Below are 24,175 nucleotides of genomic sequence, written 5' to 3' on the forward strand. Positions count from 1 at the left end.
ACATTAATTTTTTTAAGAAGGAAAATGTCAGAGGAATAGTTTGTTAATTTTGAGTTAATATACCATGTTGCAATTGTAGATACCTATTCTGGACTGTGGTGCTCCAATATGTTGTCAAATTATTTCATTATCCAATATAGAAATAGGTTGCCTTTAATACATCAGTGTTCTCAGAATTACTGGGCTGCCAAACCTATAGTGAGTCGTTTCTTGCCTCACAGGAAACTCAGAACTTGAGGAGCAGATAGTGCTTCTCCCTTGAGTTGAAGTTTGTGTTCCCGTGTTCTTATCTTGAATGGTTTAGCCATTCTTCAAAACAGCAACTTTTTATAAGCAGTATATATTTCAGTACCCAACACTTTCTGCTAAAACAAAATACCTGCTTTTTTAAAATTAGAGTTACTTCAGCATATGTTAATTACTGGATATCTTGGTCCTTCTTGGAGAGACTTCAATAGATCACAACCATTTTCAGTCAGACTTGCAAAATGAATAAGTCTAACCACTATAGTCACAAGAAGCAACCAGCCACCCATGGGTATGACCCTTTCTTGTAGATAAATGATTTTTTAGGTAGCCACTTCTCTTGCCTGGCATTCTTCAGTGTGCCAGGCTATCGGATTTAGACAGTTTCCTTCTTTTCACAGGTCCTTGAAGACGCAGGGGTGAATTAGGCTTTCATATGTAATAAGGCTTCCTGGTAAATCCCTGGCTGGAAGACAAACCTGGCAAACCACCTAATATCATTTAATATTAATTTCAAGTATCAGTTACTATATCTGATGGCTGTCGCAGGCTCTCTGTTCTGTCACTCTCCTAATCTTTGGTTTTTCAGGTGATTGATACTGTGCTGTTTCCAACCAGTGATTAAACAGCTGTTTAGCAAGTTCTAGTGTTCTGCAGTGTTATCGAGCTGTTGAATTTGCCTTTGGAAGATCAGGCATTCTTACTTGCTCTTGGTCTTCTGCTTTTCTTGAGCTGCCCACTTTAGTGTTCTGCTGCTAGTAGCCTGAAAACATGAGACCTACTGAACAAATGTCTTGTACCCTGCTTGCAGTTTGTATTGGTGGCCATATCACATCCAGCTATAAGCTAGAGATCTGTGCTAAATTCACGTCTTCTTTGAAATACTAGATTTCCACTGCATTTTGCTACCAAGTAAGAAAATTATTTACTGAGTAAAGCAAATACTCCAAAATTTAAAATATTTCTGTTGCCTGTATATGCTGCAGCTCATAAGTTAAATGCCTAAATGAAAGTCAATTTCAAATATTCTAGCCTGCATGGAGAAGAAGATTTGACTTGGTTTTTATATTAGAAGCAGTTGAGACATAATAAGTATTTATTTGAATTGAAACTTTAGCTGCTTTTTTGGTAGTGTTTTTAGAAGAATTCTACTTCTTAAGTGGCTTGCCCAAATACACTAACATAAGCTAAAGTGTAGTTTTGTGATTCTTACTGGGATGTGCTATTTGCCTCCCTTCAAAAGCAAAGGTTCTTTGATTGCTCTTGAAGGTGGTGATCAGTAGCCAAGGAAAGTTTAAGCTCAAAGATTCATGCTTTCTAAAGTAAGCTCACCGCAGACATTATAACAGAGGGGCAGTTTTTACAAAGAGATGAGATGTATCTTGCAGCAGACTTGTGTAAAGTTTTTTTGCCTGTGCTTCAGTTTCATTCCTGAATATAGGGCCTCAAATGGAACAGTGGGAAACATTTTTGGCTCAGACTATGGAAAGTGGGTTTCCAGGCCAAGTGGTTAATGATTGCACCAAAGTTATTCTAAGTAAACCTTCATTTGCAGAACTATTAGCTAACACAGTGACTGAAATTGCATATAGGAATATCCTGCTGTTGCAGTAAAACAGAAGGTTGTCTGGCTTGTGAAATGCCTAACTTTCTGCAAGCTTTCAAATTCATGAGTTTCTTAGAAGAAAGCTGTTAAATGGATCTCAGCAAAAGTTGTGTTGGAATGAGAAGCTGTGTCTCCAATAGCTTTTTGTACAAGACTGAAACTCCATAACTCATTAGCTTACTTTTTTTAAGTGGGAGACAAGATGAAGGTGATTTTTATTCCTCTCCCCCCTGCCCCAGTATTGCTTGAAGGAAATTTGAACTGATGGGCCTTAGACATTGTCAGAGCCCAGGCAGCAAAGGTTTTGTTAATTGTTCAACTTGTTCAGAGGGAATACAGTTTGAAAAAAAATTCAGCAGCAGGACTGAGAGGAAACTGTCTGCTGATTTCTGAAGAAGAGACCAGAAGCTGTTAAGTCAGTGTGCTGGCTGGGTGCTGCATAAATGTAATTCTTAGGAAGAAGGCATATAAGATTAGCATTTAAAACTACTAAAGTAATTCAGTAGTCCCCTACCTAAGGGAGCTTTTGTTCTGTTGTAAAAGGCAATGCTGTGTTCTCAGAAGGTGGAAAATCCAACGTGAACCCTGAAACGTCTTTTTAAGAATTCAAATTTTTCACAATCTGTCTCCTGCTTGTGTGTTTGGTTTGCTTTCTCATCTGCATATTAACCTCACCCTTTTTATTCTCTCCCATTTATTTCATAACAGGACTTTTCTGCTAATCTAGATAATTAAAAAACAACCAAAGCAAAGCTTCTTAGCAGAAGGGTCTCATCCCCCTTCTCTCACAAGCTGTTTTGTTCAACGTATGGCTTACATGCTTTGTCTGTATTAAAAAGACCTCAGAAAGACTTCAGGTCTTACCAAACGAGAGAAGGCTTAAATGTAGGAATACCTGTTCAGACTTGCTCATGTCATACAACTTAATATCAGGTGTAAATTCTACATGCAGCTTTTACAGAGATATGTTTTGGGTTTCTTGTATTTATTTTATCAATTCTAGATTTAAAACGATATGTTTACACCAGAGACTGTATGAGTATGATGTATAGTTATTCTAAGTCTGCTAATCTTGAAACGTGAAATCACTGATGATTATACATGTAAATTTACAGGCTGTACAGTTTAGGCTGTACAAAACCAAAGTCTGCCTAAATTACATACAAGAAAAGCCCATTGCTCCAATTCAGGTGCTGAATAAAACCCACTCTAATTTTAGAGTGGGTTTTATGAAAGTGGTGTCCATTTTCAGCAGTGATCTGTCTAGTTTTGCCATTACAGTAGACTCAGGCACTTTGAAAGCCTTAGATGTTGCATGCTAATTTTCAAGTGAAACAACTGGTAAAGTTTTCTGCTCAGTGCTTGATTGAAAATACATGCATGCACACAGGCTGAGTTCCAGCAGCACTTCTAGGCCAGTTAGCATATGAGCACTCTTACAAACACTGCTCCTATTTTTCTATATCCCAGCAGTAAGAGCATCCCTGTTAGGCTAATGTGCTTGCAAGGCCAAATTCTCTTAAATCTGTTGAAGTGTATTAAACAAACTTCTGCAGTCTGAGAAGGACTTTGGCTTCATAGAAATGTGTATTTCTTTGGAACTCCAAATGAGTGAGGTGTGAAGGTGCTTCTCCATAAGTTGCTAGTGTTTCCTAACTTTTGCTCACATTGCCTTGCATGTTCCTGATTTTGTAGAGAACTAATCATTGAAATTGCTTTTTAAGAAATATATTGCAATATAGGTGAAGGTTTACATTTTACAGAAGCACAAGTATCTTAAATTTTCTTAGCCGTGCTATAGCTTTGGGAATAGTACAACTTGGCATAGATTCAAGAAGGTAACGCAGGCATAACACTCAGCCAGTGAAAGACTGGGTTTGTTGTTTCCTATTTTATTGTTTTGGCACAGTAAAAACATAGTTGCAGATGCCAAGATTTAGAGGTTTTTTAAAGAAATAGTAGGGGAAAAAAGTGTCTTGCCACTGCTGACAGTTCTTCAGAAATGATGGCCTAGTGATAGATGGAAAACTTGCATTAGACCTTTTCCTTTTCTGTATGGCTTTGTCTTGATATGACTGTCACTACTTTCACTCCTTTTTTGTTGATTGCATTAACCAAGTACCTTTAGTTTAGTAGAGAAAACCAGGGAGATGATGGCACATTGCTCTGAGGACTGACTATGCATATAAATACCTTATTTCCTGGCTACTTCTGCACACATTCCAAAACCAATAGAAGATGTTAAAAGTGCCTGTTTCAAGCTATAGTGGGATTCTGTGCATGTTCAGGAAAGCAATGAGTTACCAGAATAACTTAGGCCAATCTAAAATGCAGTAACTTCATAGTGCCTGAAATACTATGGATGTATTTCAACTGGAACTTGGGCTCTATAAAAGATAATACAGGTTTTGGTGTTAAAGGAAAATATCTGGAAGCTGAGTCGGTACAGTAACTTTTATGGTAATGTCCTTCTGACAGTTCTTCATGCTGCCTATTATTCTGCTTTTGGTGTAAATACCAAAACACACTTTCTGAGCAGCACATGAGATTGTATTGCTGTGATTTGTGCATATTATTAGTTCTGAAAATCATCGGGGTTTTTAAACTTCTTTTGAAGGAGAAATTTGTGTGGAGATTTTTTCCATATTTTTAGTGAAACCTATGAGAATTACTGTACTGCTATAGCTGCTTGTGTAAATATTGTTAACCATAAGCTGGTGTTTAGGTGATTTTATTTTATATAATGCAGTAATAAATAGATCAAAATAAAAGTTTTCATTTTACCAGGGGAACATGAATGTGGCAGCTCTATTCAAAGAAACCTTACCGTCCAGGAGGCAGCTGCATATTTAAAAGTAAGCAAATGAGTTATTTTTCATTGATTCTATAGAAGATCTGTATAAGTTACAATTTGCAAGGCCTGTTTTCGTATCTATTGTATTGACTAAAATTTGACTTAGTATTGAATATTATTTGGAAATGATCAGAACTGATGACTTTAGTACATTACTACATATGATTTTTATTTGGGGATGTAGTGAGCATTTGGGGAGAGGGAGGGTAAAAGAAACAGAATTAATTACAATGAAAGTGTAGCTAGTAGTGCTTCATTGACATGCAGGGCTTTTTCTCTTTCATTAAAACACCAGGAGATGATTTGGATTGATGGAAATAGTTGACCAAGATGAAAATAATAAACTTATAATACTCAAATATCTAGATGCTTCTCTGGAAATCACTGTTTTGGTTTTTGAGACTTAGTAGAAAAGGATACTCTTCCATTCTTTGTGGAGAATGGTTGATGGGTAGATCTGTGCAAGCAGCCTGACAGGCAGCAGCTGTTTGGAGAGGCTATTCATTGATGCTTTAAATAGAAATGGTCAAAAAAAGGCCTTTTTGTTAATTTGATCACTGTGCAGTATTATGAAATCCCACTCGCTGTTATTCCCCTGCCTCACTCCCCAAATAAAAGATGACTCTTGCCTTGTCTTGACAGCTGTAGGGTTTATTTTAGCCCACGTTGGTGTACCCTTCAGTGGAAAACTACTTGAAGCTTTTAAGAGGCAGAGAGTGTAAGATTTCTTTGATTGGATGGGGAGGAGTTAAACTGATGTATTTAATATACAAATGTGTATGTAATAGACAAAAAGGGGCAATGCTTTAGAGCATCCCAAAGAAGCTGCTAACACTGTTTTATGGTTTGGCAATAATAATCTATATCAGTTAAAATCAGTCCATTGTGGAAAAAATTAAGATTATGCCCTAGAGCTGATTGTCTTGCCTATGTTATGCTGAAAGAATGACATAACTGTTCACTGTTATCATAACTGTTTTAGCTGTGCTAGAAAGCTCAAGTTTAATATGAAAAGTTGTTGCTTTCTAGGAAGTCTTATTTAACCATACAGCTGCTTTGCAGAATTTGTGTGTTCAGTGATAAAATTTTCAATACTTTAATCTCAAAGGTAAAATAAAACCATTACTGTCTTTTCTTAAGACTTATGCTTGGATTCCAAGCCAATGTGAGGTTCAGAGGAAAGATGAAAATAAAACTTTTTTGGGACTGTAATTTCAAATACAGCAGTAACTTCCATTTTCACTTTTCTCTTTCTGCAAAAGAGCATGCAAGATGAGCTATGGAGAAAGCCTTAGCTCAGATAGCCATGAATGTTACCCTACTAGAATCGATATCAAATAATTTTTTAAAAGTCAATGTAGTGATGTCAGTTCTTGATCTACAAATCCTGGATTTTTTCTTCCAAATATCTGTTAAAACTATATTTACTCAAGCTTCTTAAAATAGAATGGAGCATGGAACTGCTTTCATAGGAGGCGTTTCCAGCGGAGTTCAGATCTAGTTGAAGTTTCACTCTCGGAGTAGATTTCTAGCGATCGCCGCCTAGTGGCTGAATAGTTTTTCTTACTCTAGAGTTGTGAATAAAGCAGTGAACGTGGCTTGGCTTTTCAAATACTCCTTAGTTTGAGGGATGCTGGTGAGTCTGGGAACTGCTTGTAGCACAAATAGATTTACTTTATGCAGTGGACACGTACTGAAAATCTGAAGTATCAGGAATGAAACAATATAGTTTTGACTACTGATCTGTATAGTATCTCAGTTTTATTGGCATGATAAGTCCCTGGTTATTTATGAAATTACTGATTAATATTGTATTTTGACAGAATTTAGATCCAGAATATGAAAGTGTACTTAACACATCATTACAATGGATCTTGAATAGTGGGGAAGATGTTGGCATAAAGTAAGTGGTGTTTATTCTTCCTTTAATTTCTTCTAAGAGAATGTATCCTTTTTCATAAGTGCTGTACGTTTTTGAATAGGTGTCTCAGCAATGACCCTAATGAGATGGATGTCACTAACGTGACAGATGTGAAGTATCTGGAATCCACTAGTCCAAAGATGTCTTTCAGGTGTCGTTTTCGCCGTGCGTTTGTTAATGTAACTCACAGATTATCAATATTGCTTTGGGGTAAGTTAATAAAACAGTCAACCTTTTTTTGTTGTAACTCATATTTATCTAAGTGCATGGGGAAAAGCAAGTTTAGAGAAAGTTTTTATTCAGCCATAAAACTTAGTTTCTGTTCATATCCTGATTAAATTGGGGTTTGATATGTATTTCTGTTGCACCACTGTATTTCCACACTGGTTGTTATCATCTGCTTCTATAGTCAGCTGAACATATTCTTTGGAAAATCTTTTTCCCTGCCAGAGCAATATCTTATGGCTTTCAAAAGTTCCATGTTGAACTGACCAGAACAAGCAAACTGTTCAATAAAAAGATGATAGCCTTAATTTTGAGGCTGTTTCACTGTTGTTCCAGGAAGTTTAAAAAATAACTGCAGAAAAGATGATCTGGAATACTGAGCTGTTCTTAAAACAATTAAATGTTTTCCTAGAAATAACTGCTCTTTCAAGTGGAAGAGTTTGTGTTACAGTATAAGAGTATAAAATACAGACAGTAAGTACAGTGTATTTCACTAGCTTTGGAATGTACAGTGCTTGTGAGATAGTTCAGTCTACTTCTGAAGTATGCTCTGTAAACTCTGTTAAATATCCAGTGCTCTAATACTGCTTAAAGTGTATTATGCATGTTAATGCAGGTATAGCAATGGTCTGGGGAGTCTTACACTACATGAAATACCGTTGGGCAAAAGAGGAAGAAGAAACAAAGCAGATGTATGATATGGTGGTGAAAATCATAGGTATGGCATGTTCAATTGTGTCTGATATATCTGTATCAGCTTTGTATTAGCTTTCAGAGTACTGTTAATTAATTCAGTTAATGTTTCTTCATGTTTAGTTGTCATGCTGTTAGAGTTCTTGGTCCAGTGTGATACCCCATCCTTTAAACCTAATCAAAGCTTTTGACATGAATCTTCTAATTTGTGAATTATAGCAACGTGGCTATAAAGTTGCCATTGACTTGGTAGTTTTTTGTCCTACTATTTAATACAAATATAAATGTGATGTTTGTTTACTGAAGTATAGCGACATGTTGCTTTCTGTGTCTGTTTTTTCAGCTAACTTCAGATAAAATATCCACTCCAAAAATGTGTGGTAGCTCTCAATACCATCCTTAATGTTTTTTTCATAGAAAAAGCAGCTTTTTAGTTAATTACTTTTAGCAGTAGCTATTTTGGCAAAATAGTATGCACAACTGAGATCTGAAATCCCCTCTTTCTACTTGAAGCCACAGTGTTAGCAGTGGGTTCAGTTTGTGGTCTTTCTGTTTGTCTTGTAGTCTTACTTAAGTTGTTCTATTACTTTCATTTATGGTAGTCACGATAAATACAGAGATGGTAGAGGAATCAAAACTGTTTTATTTTAACCATGTGCCTACCTTTCTTGTCTGCAAATCAAATTTTGTTGAGGTGGAAGCAAAGCACTTTCTTTTCAAAGATGGCCATCTTTACTAACACTTAAAAAGTACCAGTCAAGAGTAACTGTAAGAACTATCTTCCTTTACTTCAAAGTTACTTGGGATACCTAGATATGCTGTTGTTAATTTGCCTTAAGAATGTTTTGGAAAAAACAATGATTCAAAATGCCAGAAAAACCTAACTATTGAAATCGGGAAGAGAGTTCAGAGTAGGTGTTAATTGCCAGAAGTGATAGTTTTCTTAATGTTTGCATGAGCTACATAGTTATCAGTTTGGTTTCTTTTTTTTTTGTCCTCAGATGTTCTAAGAAGCCACAGTGAAGCTTGTTCAGAAAATAAAGAGTTGCAGCCTTACATGCCAATTTTGCATGTGCGTGATTCTCTAATACCACCTCAGGACAGGTGCGTTCTCACGAGAAGTACTGAAAGGGGGGGGGAAACTAGTAAAAATAAATTGGTCAATTAACTTAATTTCAGATAAAAATAACTTGATTTCTTAATAGATTGCACAGTGTAGTATTTTGGAGTTTCCTATTGACACAGATGGAAGGAAAAGCATTGGATTCTCTTACATGGTGGATGTCAACTATGCAAGTTGTTGTTATGCTAACTTTGTAATTCTTGTTTCAATTTTTAAGGAGGAAGATGAATAAAGTCTGGAACAGAGCAGTTGACTTTCTTGCAGCAAATGAATCTAGAGTTCGCACAGAGACACGAAGAGTGGGTGGTGCCGAGTTCTTGGTCTGGAAGTGGATGCAACCTTCTGCAGCATGTGACAAAATTTTAGTGATACCATCAAAAGTGTGGCAAGGCCAAGGTATTGAAGATATATTTTGCAGATATGATTGTCTTAATTTCTGCATCTAACTTAAAAATGGTACTATGTTGCTTGAAAACAAGCATGAAAGACTTGTTTTCTCTTTCTCTCTTGCATTTAAGGATTGTTATAAACTGTTAGTGCTATTTCTCTATTATCTTGTTGTATGGACTTTCTTTTGGTGCATTGTGTCTGCCTTGTTTTCAAGGGAAAGTAGCTTTTTTGTTATAGCTACTGCAGAAATATGCAGTGGGTATTTTGCCAAAGTGAGTTACTATTTCTTTTTTTGTGAATTTAAAAAGAATACTCTTTAGTTGGTCAAATTCTGACATGCCTTACATTTACTGTTAGTAGTGTAATTGGTTGTGTATGACAGCAGGTAAATTGTGTCTTGCAGACTTAGGTTTCCTGCTGTTAAGTTGCCAGTAAGCTGCCTAAAGACAAAGTTAGGAGGAAGAGATAATTATTTTAAAAGGGAAATTGCCAGTACAAAAGACTCCTCAATTAGGAAAATGTGCATTTGGAATATCTAATAGTGTTAGATGTTCTATCTCTGTCATAAATGTTTTTCTACACTGCATTTGTTTTTCAGACTCTGTGGTCAGCATTTGCTTTAATAGAGAAGGCAGTTTGTCATACGTGGATTTTTCAGTGGTCTGTCACTTTTCAGTTTTATCATGAAACCAAATGGCAAGAATGTAGTAGGTTTGCAGTTGTATGTCTGCAGTGGTCATATTTTCCTGGTTTGAAAAACCTTTCTTGGTTTTTCTTTCTGCTTTTCTTCATGTTAAGCTTCAGGTTTTGGTTTGCTCTTTTTTTTTTTGTCAATGAAAAATTGAAACTATAGGACTTGAATTCTGGTTTGCAATTTAAAAAGAATGGTCATTTCTATCTCTGCCTGAGTGTGAAAGTAAGTAATATCATTATATACTTCTCAAACTTATACTACTGGTTTTAGCATTACATTTCTCATTTTAAATAATTCATTGGAAATGAGGGCTGCTTTTTTAAAAGTACCGCATGAATGCTGCTGCAGGCTTGAGGTTCTGTTTGCAGTAGTAGTAATGTGGCATTCTGCTGTGACAACTGTATGGCTTAATTTCTCAATTTCTCAAAGTTTTCATGAGTGAGATGTGTATGTGAACTTTATTCCAGGAGTTGTGGAACCTTTTCTTTCCCGGACATTGTACATTAGGGATGTGCAAGTGCTTTAGTTGCGATACAGAAATGGTGGGTTTTGTCAACAGCTGTTTCTGTTCCATCTCTGTAGTACTGCCACGATTGAATATCAAGCACTTAAATTGAACACAGCTTCTGCAAACCATATATGTATTATAAATCTGAATCTTCTACATACTGTATTGTTCAATGCAGGCTGGGAAACATCATGCTCTAGTTTCAATTTGCTGCTCATTTGCTCTCAGTTTTTCTTGTCCTGTTTGACTGCAGTATAAATCACTCCATGGCATTCTGTGCTGTATTAGAAATCAGATTGGATTCTTCTCACCTGGAGACCCCTCAGTGTGTGATAGCTCAGGTGGTGTTTTGCTACCTGTAATATACATTCAAGACTGTAAACAGAACAGTCTTTCCTAGAAAGATTGCTGTAGTAGTATTGATATGTACCATCCCAGTCTGAGCATCTGATAACCTACTTCAGCTTATTGCAAATATGGACAAAATAACTTGATCTCTCAGCTGTGGCTTTCATCTCTATGTTGCTTAGAGAGTATGTACTACAACTTCCTGTTTCCTATTGCATAGGATGCATCAAAATCCATTCTGTTGCAGTCCTTTTAATTGCAATTTTTCTGATTTCCTTGTTATGTTTGAAGTTTAGTGAAGATCTCTGAAGAGCTGAAATTGCATACTTCAGCTCTAACAGAAGGGTGTGAAAGTGGGGCGGCTGAAAGGACAGTGGGTTATTTGGGCTCATGACAGTCGGCAGGCAAAGGCAATTTTCACATGCAAAGGCTCTTTCTATTTTGCACTCCTTGTGTTCAAATGACTGTTGGAAATAGTTCTGTTGCATAAGTCTCATGCTTTTTGCCCAGCTATTTCTTTCCTGATGTTAGGAATTCTCCATGTATGTGTCACTTTCTTCCTTTCTTGGAAGTATGCATTAACTGGAATTTAAGTTCATTCTCCAGTTCTGATGTTTCAATGTATAAGTTCATAAATCTAGATACTCTTCAAGACTGCTATGCCCTCAACAGACTCAGCATATAGAAAATCATAATGAATTCTTGGGTCTGAATCTTGTGAATAAATTTCAAGCTTGCAATTTTTTAACCATCTGAGATCTGGTAGTGCTCTGTAGCAGAGAACAATACTTGAGCATGTGCAATTGAAGAAGAAACCCTTTTCAGAAAGGCCTGTCAGCATATAGAAGGGTATCCATGAATGATAGTGTGCATTTTAACTCTTGGGACCTATAGCTTGCCTGAGATCTAATGCCTGCTGTCTGTAAGCAGTGTGTTAAAGCATCACTGTGACATTTTTGTCCAGTACTTCAGGGTGCAGCCTGTGTTTTGACAGTTTGGTTTGGTTTTTTTTTTTTTCTGGATCAGAATAAATTCTGGCACCATCCCTTTGAAATGTTACCTACTGGATACAGTAGCTGTATTTTTTAAAAAAGAAAAGGGTGGGTAAGCTAATTGTAGGGTGGACGAATGCAATGTTTTGAAAACAATATACAAGAGAATAGTGAGTTGAGAAACAATCTTGATCATGCCAAGTGATTTAATTAAATCTCACAGTGGAGAGAACCCCACAATTCTAGTGTGTTCAGTTTGCTTTTGAAAGAACAGATACAATTGTCCTATCACACCTTTGATAACTGGGATTCTGAAGAAAGCTAGATAGGCAGGGCTGCAGTGTAGCTAAGCTAACAGTACAAGCTAAAGTTCCTTGACAGCTCTGGAGATGAGATAAAGAGGTTCTCTGAAGTACCACGTCTAGGGTGATATTTCATCCTGCAGCATGGAAGATAACCTGTTACCTTTTGTGAATGACACCCCTCCTCCCTGGCTTGTGAGAACATAATCTTTTCTCTGAACAAAAACAAACCAAAAAACCCCAAACCACAATTATACTCTGAACTATTGCAAGAAAACTGGATTTCATGCTGCTTGTGAAATTCAGTATCCATCCTGTGTTTGTCTTCTATAGCTGAATTAACTATATTAAACCTCAGTTCAACCATATTTTCTCTTTGGTGATATTAATTTCAGTATCTTCCATGTGTATTAAAGAACCTCATGATGTATGAAAGAGCATATTTTCAATATTTTCAGGTAATTGTTTTCTTTTTTTTTCTTGCCTTTGATAAGAAGGGTTAGTACTTATTAAATTGCAGTGATCCATGGCTTAACATTGAAAAAACCTGGTTTTAAGAAATATGGCTACCTATATTTGATGCAAGTATTCAGCCTTATCAGGTTCATCAAATTTACATCTAAAGATCTTTTGGGTTGTCTTGTAACCCATGGTGATGATACTTGGGAATTCCTTTAGTAGTAATATATTAGTAATTCAAGGGGTATAGAAAGCTGTACTGCAATCTCTTCAATGGTCATTTTGAAGCCAGTGCAAGAGACACTTCTTCCATCATAGACAGTAATAAAGGGATTGACAAAAGCACCTGTGTTTAGCTGCTGCTGCTCTTCAAATCTGGAATGATAGTGATATTCAGTTTAAGGTAGTAAAACAATGTACATTATGAATTAAATAAAAAGTAGCTTCCTTTTCTTGAAAGTGCTCAGTAATCCCCAAGGGGAATTTATGAAAGTCCTGAATTTTTTCCTACCAACGACTTACTGCACAAAGTTGTGTCTCTGCTTCCCTATTTCATCTCTACCTTTTCATCTTTGTCTTGTAAGCATTACTCCTTAGACCTATGTAGAAAAAGATGTGAGATGCTTAGTTAACCAGTGTGTAGCTTATACCGTTGTCCTGCAAGAATGTTTGCTTATGCCCTTATCAAGAATATTTTGTATGCTCCACACCAATGTAACTTTTCAAATAATCAGTACTGTATTCTGAACAGCTTTGTCACTGAAACAACTTCTTTTAGGGGAGGGGGGGAGAATCAGTTGTTACAGATGTAAAATGAAGTTCAAGAGACATCACTTAACTATGCTAGTTTCAGTTTTGCTGTGTAGGTACAACATTAACTTTCCTGTGTCTTCTACACTCTCTTTTTGGTGCCATTTCTGGTATACATATTAAGGGTTATTATTATTCTAGCATTAATTTCACACTTCACTGATTTCCATGGTAATTTTTTCCCTTATACATGAAAAGCCCCATCTAAGTTGCAAAAATTGCTTTTAATTTAGCATGATTTTGAGAAGTTTTTTTGAGAAAAGACAGAGTTCATCTTTATTTTCATATGCTGCACTACTCTGGGCACACTTCCCTACTGGTGGGATGTTACATGAAGTTAGAAGCAGTTTAGTCCTGTGCTGATGGTAGGCTCTGGCTGAGGTTATCTCAGTAAGCACCCAAGATCTTCAGGTCAAAAGGACATCAAAGTTATTAGAAACTGGAACAGGCAAAGAATGGTTTATATAGGTAGCTACACTAAAGGGTGAATTCTGAATTCCCCATTTAGTTACTTTAGGATAGCTCAGTGGTTAACTGCTTCCATAAATATCAGTATGGATTTTTTTTAGTTCATAAACAGCTTGGAGAAGTGTTGATCCTCTGGGTCTAGGATCTCTGCAAATAACCTCGCCATTCTTTATCCTTGGATTAAAACCATGTGCTGAATAAACCTAGTTATAAACAATCAGCACATAATTTCCTCAACCCCACACCTTTTCAGGTCCAGGTCCATGACTAGGCCACCCCAGATCACCTTCTCCAGTATGGTGTGGTGCCCCAGTGTACAATATGCTGGTGACATTTCACCCCACCCTTGATCTGCTGGAGCCAACCTCCATAAGTAAGGTAAGTCCATGTATTTTTCAATGTTGCTTAGTTCTGTAAAGTTTTTATTGTATACCCTATGTATAATTTTTAATAAGGGGCAAAAAACTTTACAAAACCATGTGCTATTGAAAAAGGACTTGTCCTTAAACTATAGGCAGCTTAGAGATAGATGCAGTGTCACCAGCATATTTAGAAATCTCTTCCCAAGACAAAAACAGACAGTTGTTACAGGTGTTGGTGACTTGCACTCTGTGTGCATGTATTCTTAATAAGAACATTTCTAGTTATTTGGGGAACTTGCAGTAGGTTGGATATTAGAATTGGAGGCTATCTTTTCTAATTTCGAGTTGGTAATTGTATTTCATTTGTTGTGAGAATTTACATAAGAATAAGTTTTTCTATGCAGCTATGCAGTATCTCCAGTCAGTGAATTTTCTCTCGTTTAGTGCTTGTCTTTCACAAGCTGTGTCTTCCACATGACTTAATTTTGTCTGTGTGACACAGTTTTTGTTTGGGTGGCATACAGAAGAGCAGCAGTGTTCATGTATCTTGGATGTACTTTCAAGATTTTAAAAGATCAGCAGTAAGAAGCACAGACATCTGCCCAAATCAGACACTTCTGACCCTTGGAATGTAACATCTTGAATATGTCAAATTTTTCTAAAGTAGGATTGCAAAGGAGAAGCATTAGTAGCAGTTTTTTTGTTGTTGGGATTTTAATCTTATGTTTAAACTCTTGAATCTACCTAATCTCAGTCTTCAAAGTAAAATTTCCTTCAAGCCTTGAAAGCTGTTTTACTAGGCTATCCCCTTTCATTTCCACTGCTGATTTGTTGGCCCTTCTCAAGGTATGGAGCTGCCTTATCTGAATCTGAAGTGCCCCTTGATTCCTTTTCTCATGGTACAGTCTTCTCTTGTGACTCTCACAAGTAGAACTTGTGAACTTTAGTGAAGTTAATATTTATTTTAGGATTTCAGCATGTATTTTGTGGCACTGTTCAGCTTTGAGTTACTCTGTTTTTGGTTTTTTTTTTTTTTTTGTTTTTCTTCTTATATCTGTTTTATCCTCTGGTATGTTTCATTTCAGATTTTTAGAAGCTTCTGATCATGTATGATCATTTAGGGCTATAAAGGCTCTGTCCTTGTAGAGCATCCTTGACATGTTACTGCACTACAAATGTAATGCAACATCCATCTTAAGGTCTCCTTATTTATTAGCCAGATGGGCAGCATATTGCCTCAAAAGTAGAAGTGAAAATTTCATCAGGCAGTTAGAACTGTATGGTTAACTTCCAGTTCCACCAGTTTACTCCAGGTGTTGTGTATTTCTGTATTTTCATGGGCAAATCCTTTCTTTTCAAGTATATAGTATTTTTTAAAATAATCCTGAATTCCTTCCATGTGGCCTGGATGTAAGAGAGTGCCTTAAATGTAGAAGTTTTAATTATAAAAAATTAAGCAAAATATGGTATGTTTTCTTCAATGTGGTAGAAGACTGTGTGAAACTAATTTGCTTGAATTTTTTCATATATGAAATAAACTTTCTTCTGAGTAAAACTAGAAAGGTATTAATGTATAAAGTTGGCATTACTTACCTCAATGGTATTATGCCTGTAAATAATTAATATTTAATTTATTTTTCTTTCTAGCATTTCATCTAGATAGAAGAAATTCACCCCCGAACAGCTTGACACCATGTCTAAAGATTCGCAATATGTTTGATCCAGTTATGTAAGTAAAAGCAGTTATCTGTCTGTATTTCTGCATTCTTTTGGAAGAGTCCATTTCTTACCTCTTGAGAGGGGTTTGGAAGAAGTGAAGAAACATGAACATGTTGAAAAAAACAGGTTGTAAAAAAAATGTTTCTCTTAACATCTATGAGAAGACATAAAAAATCTTAACCATCTGTCTTCTGTCCTTCATTGTATTGCTCTGTGTCTTTGGGTCACTTCTTGTAGGATGTGGCATCAGTCATTGCTATTTGAAGCAATGACTGATCTTTATCCATTAATTAAATTTGTAAATGTTCAATTCAATATCAAAAGTATCAACTGACAGAGGAGACTCATGTGGCCTGACAACAGATTGTAAGTTTTTAAAGTATTGTTCAATATGCTGGAGTATTTGGACTGCTACAAAGCTTGCCCAGTTTGCATTTAAAAGGCTGAATTTAAATCACTTACTACTTTATGGCACTGTGACTGCCTAATTTTGAAGCAAATGGATTTTTGTAGTGGGAACAAATTAGTGCTGCGTACTGGCTTCTAATGCTCATGTAATTCTCATCATTCTGAAGTATGTACTGTGTATGAATAAGTAACAAGCCTTGTTTCATGTACCAAAAGCTAAGGAAAAATAATTTTTTCGATAATCTTTTAAATCTTCACCCACTCCACTATTCTGTAATATCACCTTTGGCTCTGGACTAGATCATGGTAGGAGTTGGGAACTAACACATAGGTTATGCCAGATAATCCTGTCTAAGCTTTGAAGTCTGTTTGTCCACTGTAAAGACATACAGGGACTTCAATAACTTCTCTGGAGTAAATGATTCCTTAATGTGATAATACAAGGGAAAAATACAGATGCTATGTCTTACAAGGGTACATGTGAGATGCTACCTCAATAATACAACCTATTGATTTGGACAGGAAGTAGGGGAGGACATCAGAGTATGGACACGAGTGATTGCAAAGTTTGGATGTATTTATTCAGCCTTTTTTTTAGCCACACTTAATTAGTTTAGTTCCTCACCTTCTTAACTGAAAAGGTGTTAGTTGATTTAGCTCAAGACAGTGTTACCCCTCGCATAGAGAGGTACTCCAAAACCCTTTTTTTCAATGTCTTTAAGATTTAATGTCTGGTCAAAGACACCAGCTTCTGTGGCTTCTATAATAATTTTTAGGTTGCAGTAGGGTGAGCAAGACTGAAATTTCAGGGGTTGTTCTTGAAGCAAATTGATCGTCCTGTAGGAGGATTAAAACATGAGATTTGCAGAGAATTTTAAGTGATATCAACATCCTTATTGTCTTTGCTTCAAAGGAGACTTAATGAGCTGTATTGGTTAGTCTGAGTGGTACTGAAATAAGTCCATTCCTGGAGCTTCACTGTAATATTTATTGGTATGTGGTATTGGCTACTTTCCTGTTTCAGAATGTTAGCAGTTCAAAATGTCTGCTGTTAATGGAACTAATTACTGAGGTGTTATTTTTGTCAGAACAATCTCCCTTTTTAGCCTGTATCTTTGCTGTAAGCTTCAGTGCTTTTTAGTAGTGACCCAGTCCATGCCCAACAGGTGCATTAAAAAGACTAGGAGGAGTTGTGTTCTGACACTTGTCTTTAGTGCCTATGTCCAGTCAGCTATTTGGAACATTACGACTCTAATACATTGACTTTTTGTAGACCTTTTCTTTTGGAAGTTGACCTAGCTTCATTACTGGACTGCTGGATTTTATTCATAGTGGGATACCTCATCCAATTCCATATTGTACTCCCTAGTGCATTCTTCTTCTGTGAGCTGTCTTTCAGAGGACTATTGCTTAAGGAAATAGTTCTTATCGTACCCTTGGAGTTATCTTAAAGAAAACACAAACAGAAATCCAAAGCCCTCAGTGCAAGACAAACTGTATTATTAATCTGCTTGTGTTGTTAGAAGAAGGAGCTTATGTTCTTGTTCCAGACCTGAAAGGGATGAATGCTTTCATCCATCTAAAACCACCTAAACCCCAGAATGTACCAGTGTCTGTGATTAGATTGTCAAGTATTGTTTTGACGTTTGCTGTGGGTGCAAGGTATGTTTAACAAAACTAGTTTTAGCTGCTCTTACAGTGACTGTATACTAACAATAATTACTGAATTCCTTTCAGTGATTACACCAGTAGCTGTTAGAAGCAGCCCCATGAAACAGGTCTTTTTTCTTGACCTGAGAATCATCTGGGGATATAATGGTTAACTTGTTTTTATTAATATTAGCACAGCACATAATCACCTCTCTACTGCCAAAAGTCAGGGAGGAATCATATCAAGGGAACAACTTGTTCAACTTGTTCACTTGTACATTATGAACCCTCACATCACAGCATCAGACTTTGTTGTGTGTTCTAGACATTTACTGTGCAAGGCAGAAACATATTTTTTTAACTATCAGTCTAAGCACCAGTTGGATAAGCCCATTTTAGGATAACACCCCACCCCCCCCAAATAGAAGTTACTCCTTTTGTATAAATAAAATACACTGTGCAGATTTGTAGGGTTGAATTTTCTCAAGTGGACTATGGGAGCCAATTTACAGTGTATTCAGTAGGAAAAGTACTTAATCTGTCCCAGAGGCATTTACCAGAAAATGATGTAAAGTTACAGAGAATCCAGACTCAGTAGGGAAGTATGAGAATGTTGTGAATGTTTAAAAAATTACGTAGTCCCTTAAATCTTTCATTGTTTGCCTAGGGAAATAGGTGATCACTGGCATCTAGCAATTCAAGAAGCGATCTTGGAGAAGTGCAGTGATAATGATGGAATTGTTCATATTGCCGTAGACAAAAATTCACGTGAGGTGAGTGTCTTTCCAGTAACATCTTAATACTTCATCCTTTTCAGCTGGACTGGCAAAAAACCCAAATCCCTCTTTCTCTTACTCAGGGCTGTGTGTATGTCAAGTGTCTCTCCCCGGAGTATGCTGGAAAGGCTTTCAAGGCATTACATGGCTCTTGGTTTGATGGTAAGGAATGGGAGTTTATAACAAAACATGGGTAGAAATTACCCATGAGTGCAGAAGATGGGTGCAGTTGGAGTTCTTTTAAATGGTGAAATGTTTGGTATCTAAAGTATTGAGCAGTTAAAAAAAAATATAAACCAATAATCAGTAAACTAATTTTGATGTAATGAAATATTTGTGTTTTACATCCTGAAGCAAAATGCAATAATACTGCACTAGAAGGTTTCTCTTTTCCTGTTTCTTTGCCTCATAGGAAAGCTGGTAACAGTAAAATACCTGCGACTAGATCGGTATCATCATCGTTTTCCCCAGGCTCTTACTTGTAACACTCCACTGAAGCCATCAAACAAACACATGAACTCTATGTCACATCTGCGTCTTCGGACAGGCACAACTAACTCTCAGGGAAGTTCCTGAGAAAACTTTCTACAACTGCTAGGACTGTTACTTGCAACAGGAAAAGTTCCTGTTTGGCCGCCGTCTTCCTTTTTTAGTGCTTTTTGTATGTAATACTTTAAAGAATTAAATAAAAGTTCGAACGTTCCAGAAGTCTTGTTTCCAAAGGACTTAGCAATGAGGCAGTAATACTGAGCTGACAAAAAAGGAAAAACAAGTTGTTTCACAAAGTTTTCTGGGGCTATAGTAAACCGATGCATTTAAGTTTTGCATGAGGAATACCGATATCATTATACATTTGCAGATGTGGTAACGTATTTTTGCACCAAGAAGTGTTTTGCTAATACAAAAGCATGGAGAAAAGAAGACTTCTTGTATTTCCATAGTTTCCTGTGAAATAATCTTGTGGGTATTTTGTAACAAGCAACCTACAGTTCCTGATGGTGAATAAGTTAAAAGAAAATTCAGTCAATATTAGTTTTTTGTTGCTATATAAAAATCTTTTTCTGCAGCTGGGGTTTGGGGAAAGTGAATTTGGCATTAGTGGTTGCATATCAATGTGAGGGAAGATGAACTGATTGCAGATGTACTGGGTTTTGTATATAAATGTAAATGCTGGTGGTGGCAAAAAGGGTTGTGTTCTGTGAGGATGTCTGCGTCAAAGCAGCAAATAAGCTTCCTATTTTATTCAAAACCTATTGTTTTATATGGTTTGGCTGTACCATGACAAGAGGCCAAATACTTAAAAGTGTTGGATACAGGTTAAATATCTTTTATAGGTTTTATATAAAATACCTTACTGATTTTGTGTGAAAGGTCTGATACCAATTGTAATGAATTCAAATTTGTGAGCAATAAAGAAGCAATTGGCAGATACTGGAAAAATATTTTGTGAAAAGCTGTATTTATTATTACAAGTGTCAGGGCTGTGACAAAATACCATTGGATTAAATGACATTCCCAGTATATTATAACATGTTTTAATTCTCCATTTATGTGTTAAAATTTAAAAATTCCTTCCTTGCAACAATTTTGGCTCATGCAAACTAGTGCAGCTGACAGTAAATCTTGTGATTCCAAGCTTGTAAATTTACTGATGTTTACCTAGAAGTACAAAATTGTTGCTGAGAAGCTTAGTTGCAAATCTAACATTATTGGCTTTACTAATCCCCACTCCTACAACCATTTTACCTAGTTATCCAGCTGAACATCCTGTAGGAGGTGAGACTGGAAGCACACCAGTCCCACAAATTTTACTGAAACTCACTTTACTTTGTAGATATGATGGATCTGCAGCATGAACTTGCACAAATAATGCACGTTTTTCTTACAGTTAAGTAAACATGATGCACACTATTCTGCAACAGGAAATCCTATTGTGCCTTACCTTTGTGCTTTTGTGGGCACCATGTTTATTATTGGAGAGTTTGTTAACTGAAAAATTTTAAATCCTCGGTTTTATGTCTCAGATGCTAATGAATGAGTATATATAATATATAATCAGCCATGCAGAATTCTACTTACCAAGGACAAGTACATATTTTTGACGGGTAAGTGGATTGTGCCAGGTCTGGTAGATTTTTGATGAGTTTTATTATATACATATATGTATATGTATAATATACATGTATATGTATTATATATATGTATATAAACTAATTTTGTTGTATTTGATGTGCATCATAGTAATTTGTTAACCTGACCTTAGTGACCCCATCTTGTGACCTGTTGCAAGGGTGAATGTAAAAATAGCTGTGGCATTTTAAAAGGTCGCCTCGATGCAAATGCATCTATCTTGCTTTTAAGATATATTTCTTGTAAACACTGTACATTTTAATTGTAATATGTACTATTATGCAGCTTATTTTACCTTAAACTGTTAAGTTGACTGATATCCCTTCCTGCAAGACAGGGGAATATGTATAATATCTGAACATTTGAGAAAAATCAGATGTTTGTTGTAACTTGTCACCCTATCCTGTAAAAACAAACAAAAAACCAAACCAGACTCGAATTAAAGGTTTATTAGGGGTTTTTATATGTGTCTCACCTTCTAGATATTTGGGTGTCTCTGACTCAAATGCTTTTCTTATCTGGGGCGGAGGGGGAGATTGATTTGTTACAACCATGTAATTAATTTTTAGTATTTGTTAGGATGTGAACGGGTGCTGCCATGAGCTGACACAGCCGAGTTTCACTTAACTGTCAGCTTGACTTTCGTCCTGATTTTGTACACAGGGAGTGCGGAGACATTACGTTGCTTCCTCAGTCATGCCATGTTGTCTCCCCTGTTAAAGGACAGGGCTGAAAAGCCTTAACCGTGTGCTTTCAGCCTCTTGTACTTTGAGGCACAAAGAGTCATGAAAGGGATTTTGATAGAGTAACAGAAGAGGTTGGCTTTTTTTCCTGCCATTATTTTGCGTTGTTGGAGAATTGTTTTAGTGTCAGGTTGAAGGTTTCGGGGGGTTGGAGGGTGTGTAAGTCCATTATTTACATATACGCGTCCCGTGAGGAAGGGGAGCAGGAGGAGGAAGAAGTTCAATGTCGTTCAGTTCCCTCCTTTTTGAAGCTAGGCAGGGTGGGCATTGAGCGCTGTGGTAGTTTCGGGGCCAGTGCTAACGTGAGGAGCTGGCTCCGGCTGGGAGCCGTGGGCCGGAGCCGCTGCGGCGCTGGCAGCGCTATCCCCGCTCCCGGCCGGCGCCGCGCAGGCAGCTGAGGGTCACGGCAGCGCCGGCTCCGCTCGGCCCGAGCGCTCCGGCCGGGGCTCTCTTGGAACTGCAGGAACGTCTCTTTAAAGGGGCGAGGAGCCGCCTCGTCGGCCTGCCCGAAGCGCACCCTTCAACCCTTCAGGACAGGGCGCTTCGGCCGTGCCGCGGCGGCGGGACGGGGCAGGGTCCCCGCCGCCTCCCCGCGCTGCCGGGTGGTGCCGGGCGTGCGGCGGGAGTCTCCCGGCTCCATGTTCATATTTGGCGTTGGCCGCCGGTGCCCAGGAATTTCCCGTCATGCTCCCCGGGCGGCGGGCCCGTCACTGCGCTCCCGCGGGGCGGGGGGGCCGGGGCCGCTCGCTCGCACCCTCGGGCCGCTCCCATGCGCGCTGCGCCGCCGCCGCTGCTCCCCGCGCTCTGCCTGGCGCTGGCGGCCGCCGCAGGAGCCGCAGGTAGGAACGGCAGGTAGGAGCTGCGCCCGGCCCCCCGCCTCCACACCGGCCCCCGCTGCCGTGCCGCGGGGAGGGCGGGCCGGGGGCTGCGGCGGGGGCGAGGGGAGGAGCGGCCCCGGCGGCGCGGGGGGCCGGGCCGGGCCGGGCCGCACCTGCCGGGGCTGCGGCGGGAACGGAGGGGAGCGGGTCGGTGCTGAGGGGGACCCTGCGGCCCCTGCCGGCGGCGGAGAGGGGGGCTGGGGTCGGGGGTCGCTCGGGTCGGTCCCCGTGTCACGGAGCGAACTCCTGGCAGCGCTCGTCGCCCCCGCATCCCGGCCGCATCCCGGCTGTGCCGTTCCCGTGGCCGCCGCAGCGCCTGGACCCTGGCGCGGCGCAGGGCTCCGGGTGTCCTGCGCGGTAGCTGGAGCTCCTGACTCAAACGGGGTGCACAGCAGAATCGCTGGCTCGGGGAAGTAGCGCTTGACCAAGTGCGTAATGAGTTCAGTTCAGCCGCGATCCCCCCCCCAGCTCGGTAAATTGTGCAGCGCTAGGTCAAAAAAGGAGCTTAAACTTCACAAATGAGCTCAGAAATTGGTTGTGTTATTATTCTGAGGAAGCTCAGTGTGTTCGCTGACTAGGTTTGTTTGGTGTTATTCTTCTGACAGATACAATCGATGCAAAGGATAAGTATAATTTATTTCTTACGGTCCCTTGCCCTAGTTGATGTAGCTGTACTTGCATCGGAATATTCCTGGAAACAGAAATGAGACTTAATTATGCTTCCTGTGGTATTTGACAAATTAGCTATAAATGCTGTCTTTCCTGCTTGAGCTGAATTTTCAGTCATCACCCTCTTAGCTCAGACTGTCTGAAGGCACAGTGATCTTAAACAAGCATAGCTGTGCATTAAAAATGCCAAATCTAATAGTAGTTATCTACAGATAAGGCCGAATGTCAACTGTTAGCTAGTGATAAATGCTGTAAGGCAGTCTCTGAAGGTGTTCCGACCCTGAACACAGCATTTAGGAAAGTATAGAGCCCTACATTATATATGTCATGCTTTTAGCTCTTTCTCTGTTGTTGCTATTAAAACCATTCTGAAGATGAGCTCTCTGGACAGATAGAATGAAAAATCTGCAATAGCCAGATTTGCCTTACTGATACAGCTTGCTTATGGCCAGTCACCTGTAAATGGAACAGCCGTCTCCAGTCCCACTGTATCACAGTGCCACTCATTTGAATCCAGAATTTAATGCTTAGAATTCGTCCTGCTTATGTTCTTGCCCTTGCTGAGTAGACACAAGTGCTTTCTGTCTTATTTGCTGATGATTCCGAACTTTTTGTTACGTTGCTGCGTGCCTTTGCAGTTCGTCATGATTCCTTGTCTGCCAAATTTGGTTGGTAACAGTGCCCTTTGAGTCTGATTCTGGGAGTAGTTTCCATGTGGCTTGTCATCTTAATCAGACGTTTGCTCATAGTTTCTAAAAGAATCTCCTGCCTCTAAATTAGACATGGCTTATTTTAGAACAGTATTTTTCAACTGTTTTTTAAAATTTATGTAGGGAATTAACTATGGCTAGCAGCTTAACCAGAGTTACTAAATAATCCTAGAATTCTGAGATTTAAAAAGTAAATTTAAAGTAAAGTTCTGCATTGCTTTGTTAAAACTGGCAAAATTAATGGAGTTAATATATAGTTCAGTCTAGAATGTGGTTGGTCAGTCCTTTTCCCATCTGATGTACCTCGGATCTTAATAATACACATTTGGAATAATCTTTTAGGAGCAAAAAACAATTCTAATTTTCTTCCAAAAGCACAATCTTTAAAAATAGTGCCTTTGTAGATGGGGTAATGTTTCTATATTTGATAGCAAAGCCATATAAAGTAGTTGATCCTAGACAAAAATAAAGTCTTTTGACTGCTTGACCTT

General features: G+C 38.3%; 2 protein-coding genes across 3 annotated transcripts in view; both read left to right on the forward strand.

Annotated features, from left to right (window-relative positions):
* Positions 1-21,147, forward strand: part of LEMD3 (LEM domain containing 3) — a 41,413-nt gene extending 20,266 nt beyond the window's left edge. The window contains exons 4-13 of the mRNA XM_036400899.2: positions 4,640-4,707; positions 6,530-6,609; positions 6,689-6,837; positions 7,469-7,570; positions 8,547-8,649; positions 8,886-9,064; positions 15,649-15,730; positions 18,446-18,551; positions 18,638-18,716; positions 18,967-21,147. Coding sequence (XP_036256792.1) covers positions 4,640-4,707; positions 6,530-6,609; positions 6,689-6,837; positions 7,469-7,570; positions 8,547-8,649; positions 8,886-9,064; positions 15,649-15,730; positions 18,446-18,551; positions 18,638-18,716; positions 18,967-19,130 — 1,112 coding nt within the window. The 3' untranslated portion in view covers positions 19,131-21,147. The remainder of the gene's footprint in view (positions 1-4,639; positions 4,708-6,529; positions 6,610-6,688; positions 6,838-7,468; positions 7,571-8,546; positions 8,650-8,885; positions 9,065-15,648; positions 15,731-18,445; positions 18,552-18,637; positions 18,717-18,966) is intronic.
* Positions 21,148-22,065: 918 nt separating this feature from the next.
* MSRB3 (methionine sulfoxide reductase B3) overlaps positions 22,066-24,175 on the forward strand; it is an 82,665-nt gene continuing 80,555 nt past the window's right edge. The window contains exon 1 of one of the 2 annotated variants that reach the window (XM_036401470.2): positions 22,066-22,266. In XM_036401470.2, coding sequence (XP_036257363.2) covers positions 22,066-22,266 — 201 coding nt within the window. The remainder of the gene's footprint in view (positions 22,267-24,175) is intronic. The other variant, XM_054514974.1, reaches the window with a different exon arrangement.

Source organism: Molothrus ater, chromosome 5 (genome assembly GCF_012460135.2).
Source record: "Molothrus ater isolate BHLD 08-10-18 breed brown headed cowbird chromosome 5, BPBGC_Mater_1.1, whole genome shotgun sequence".
NCBI classification, from domain to species: Eukaryota; Metazoa; Chordata; class Aves; order Passeriformes; family Icteridae; genus Molothrus; species Molothrus ater.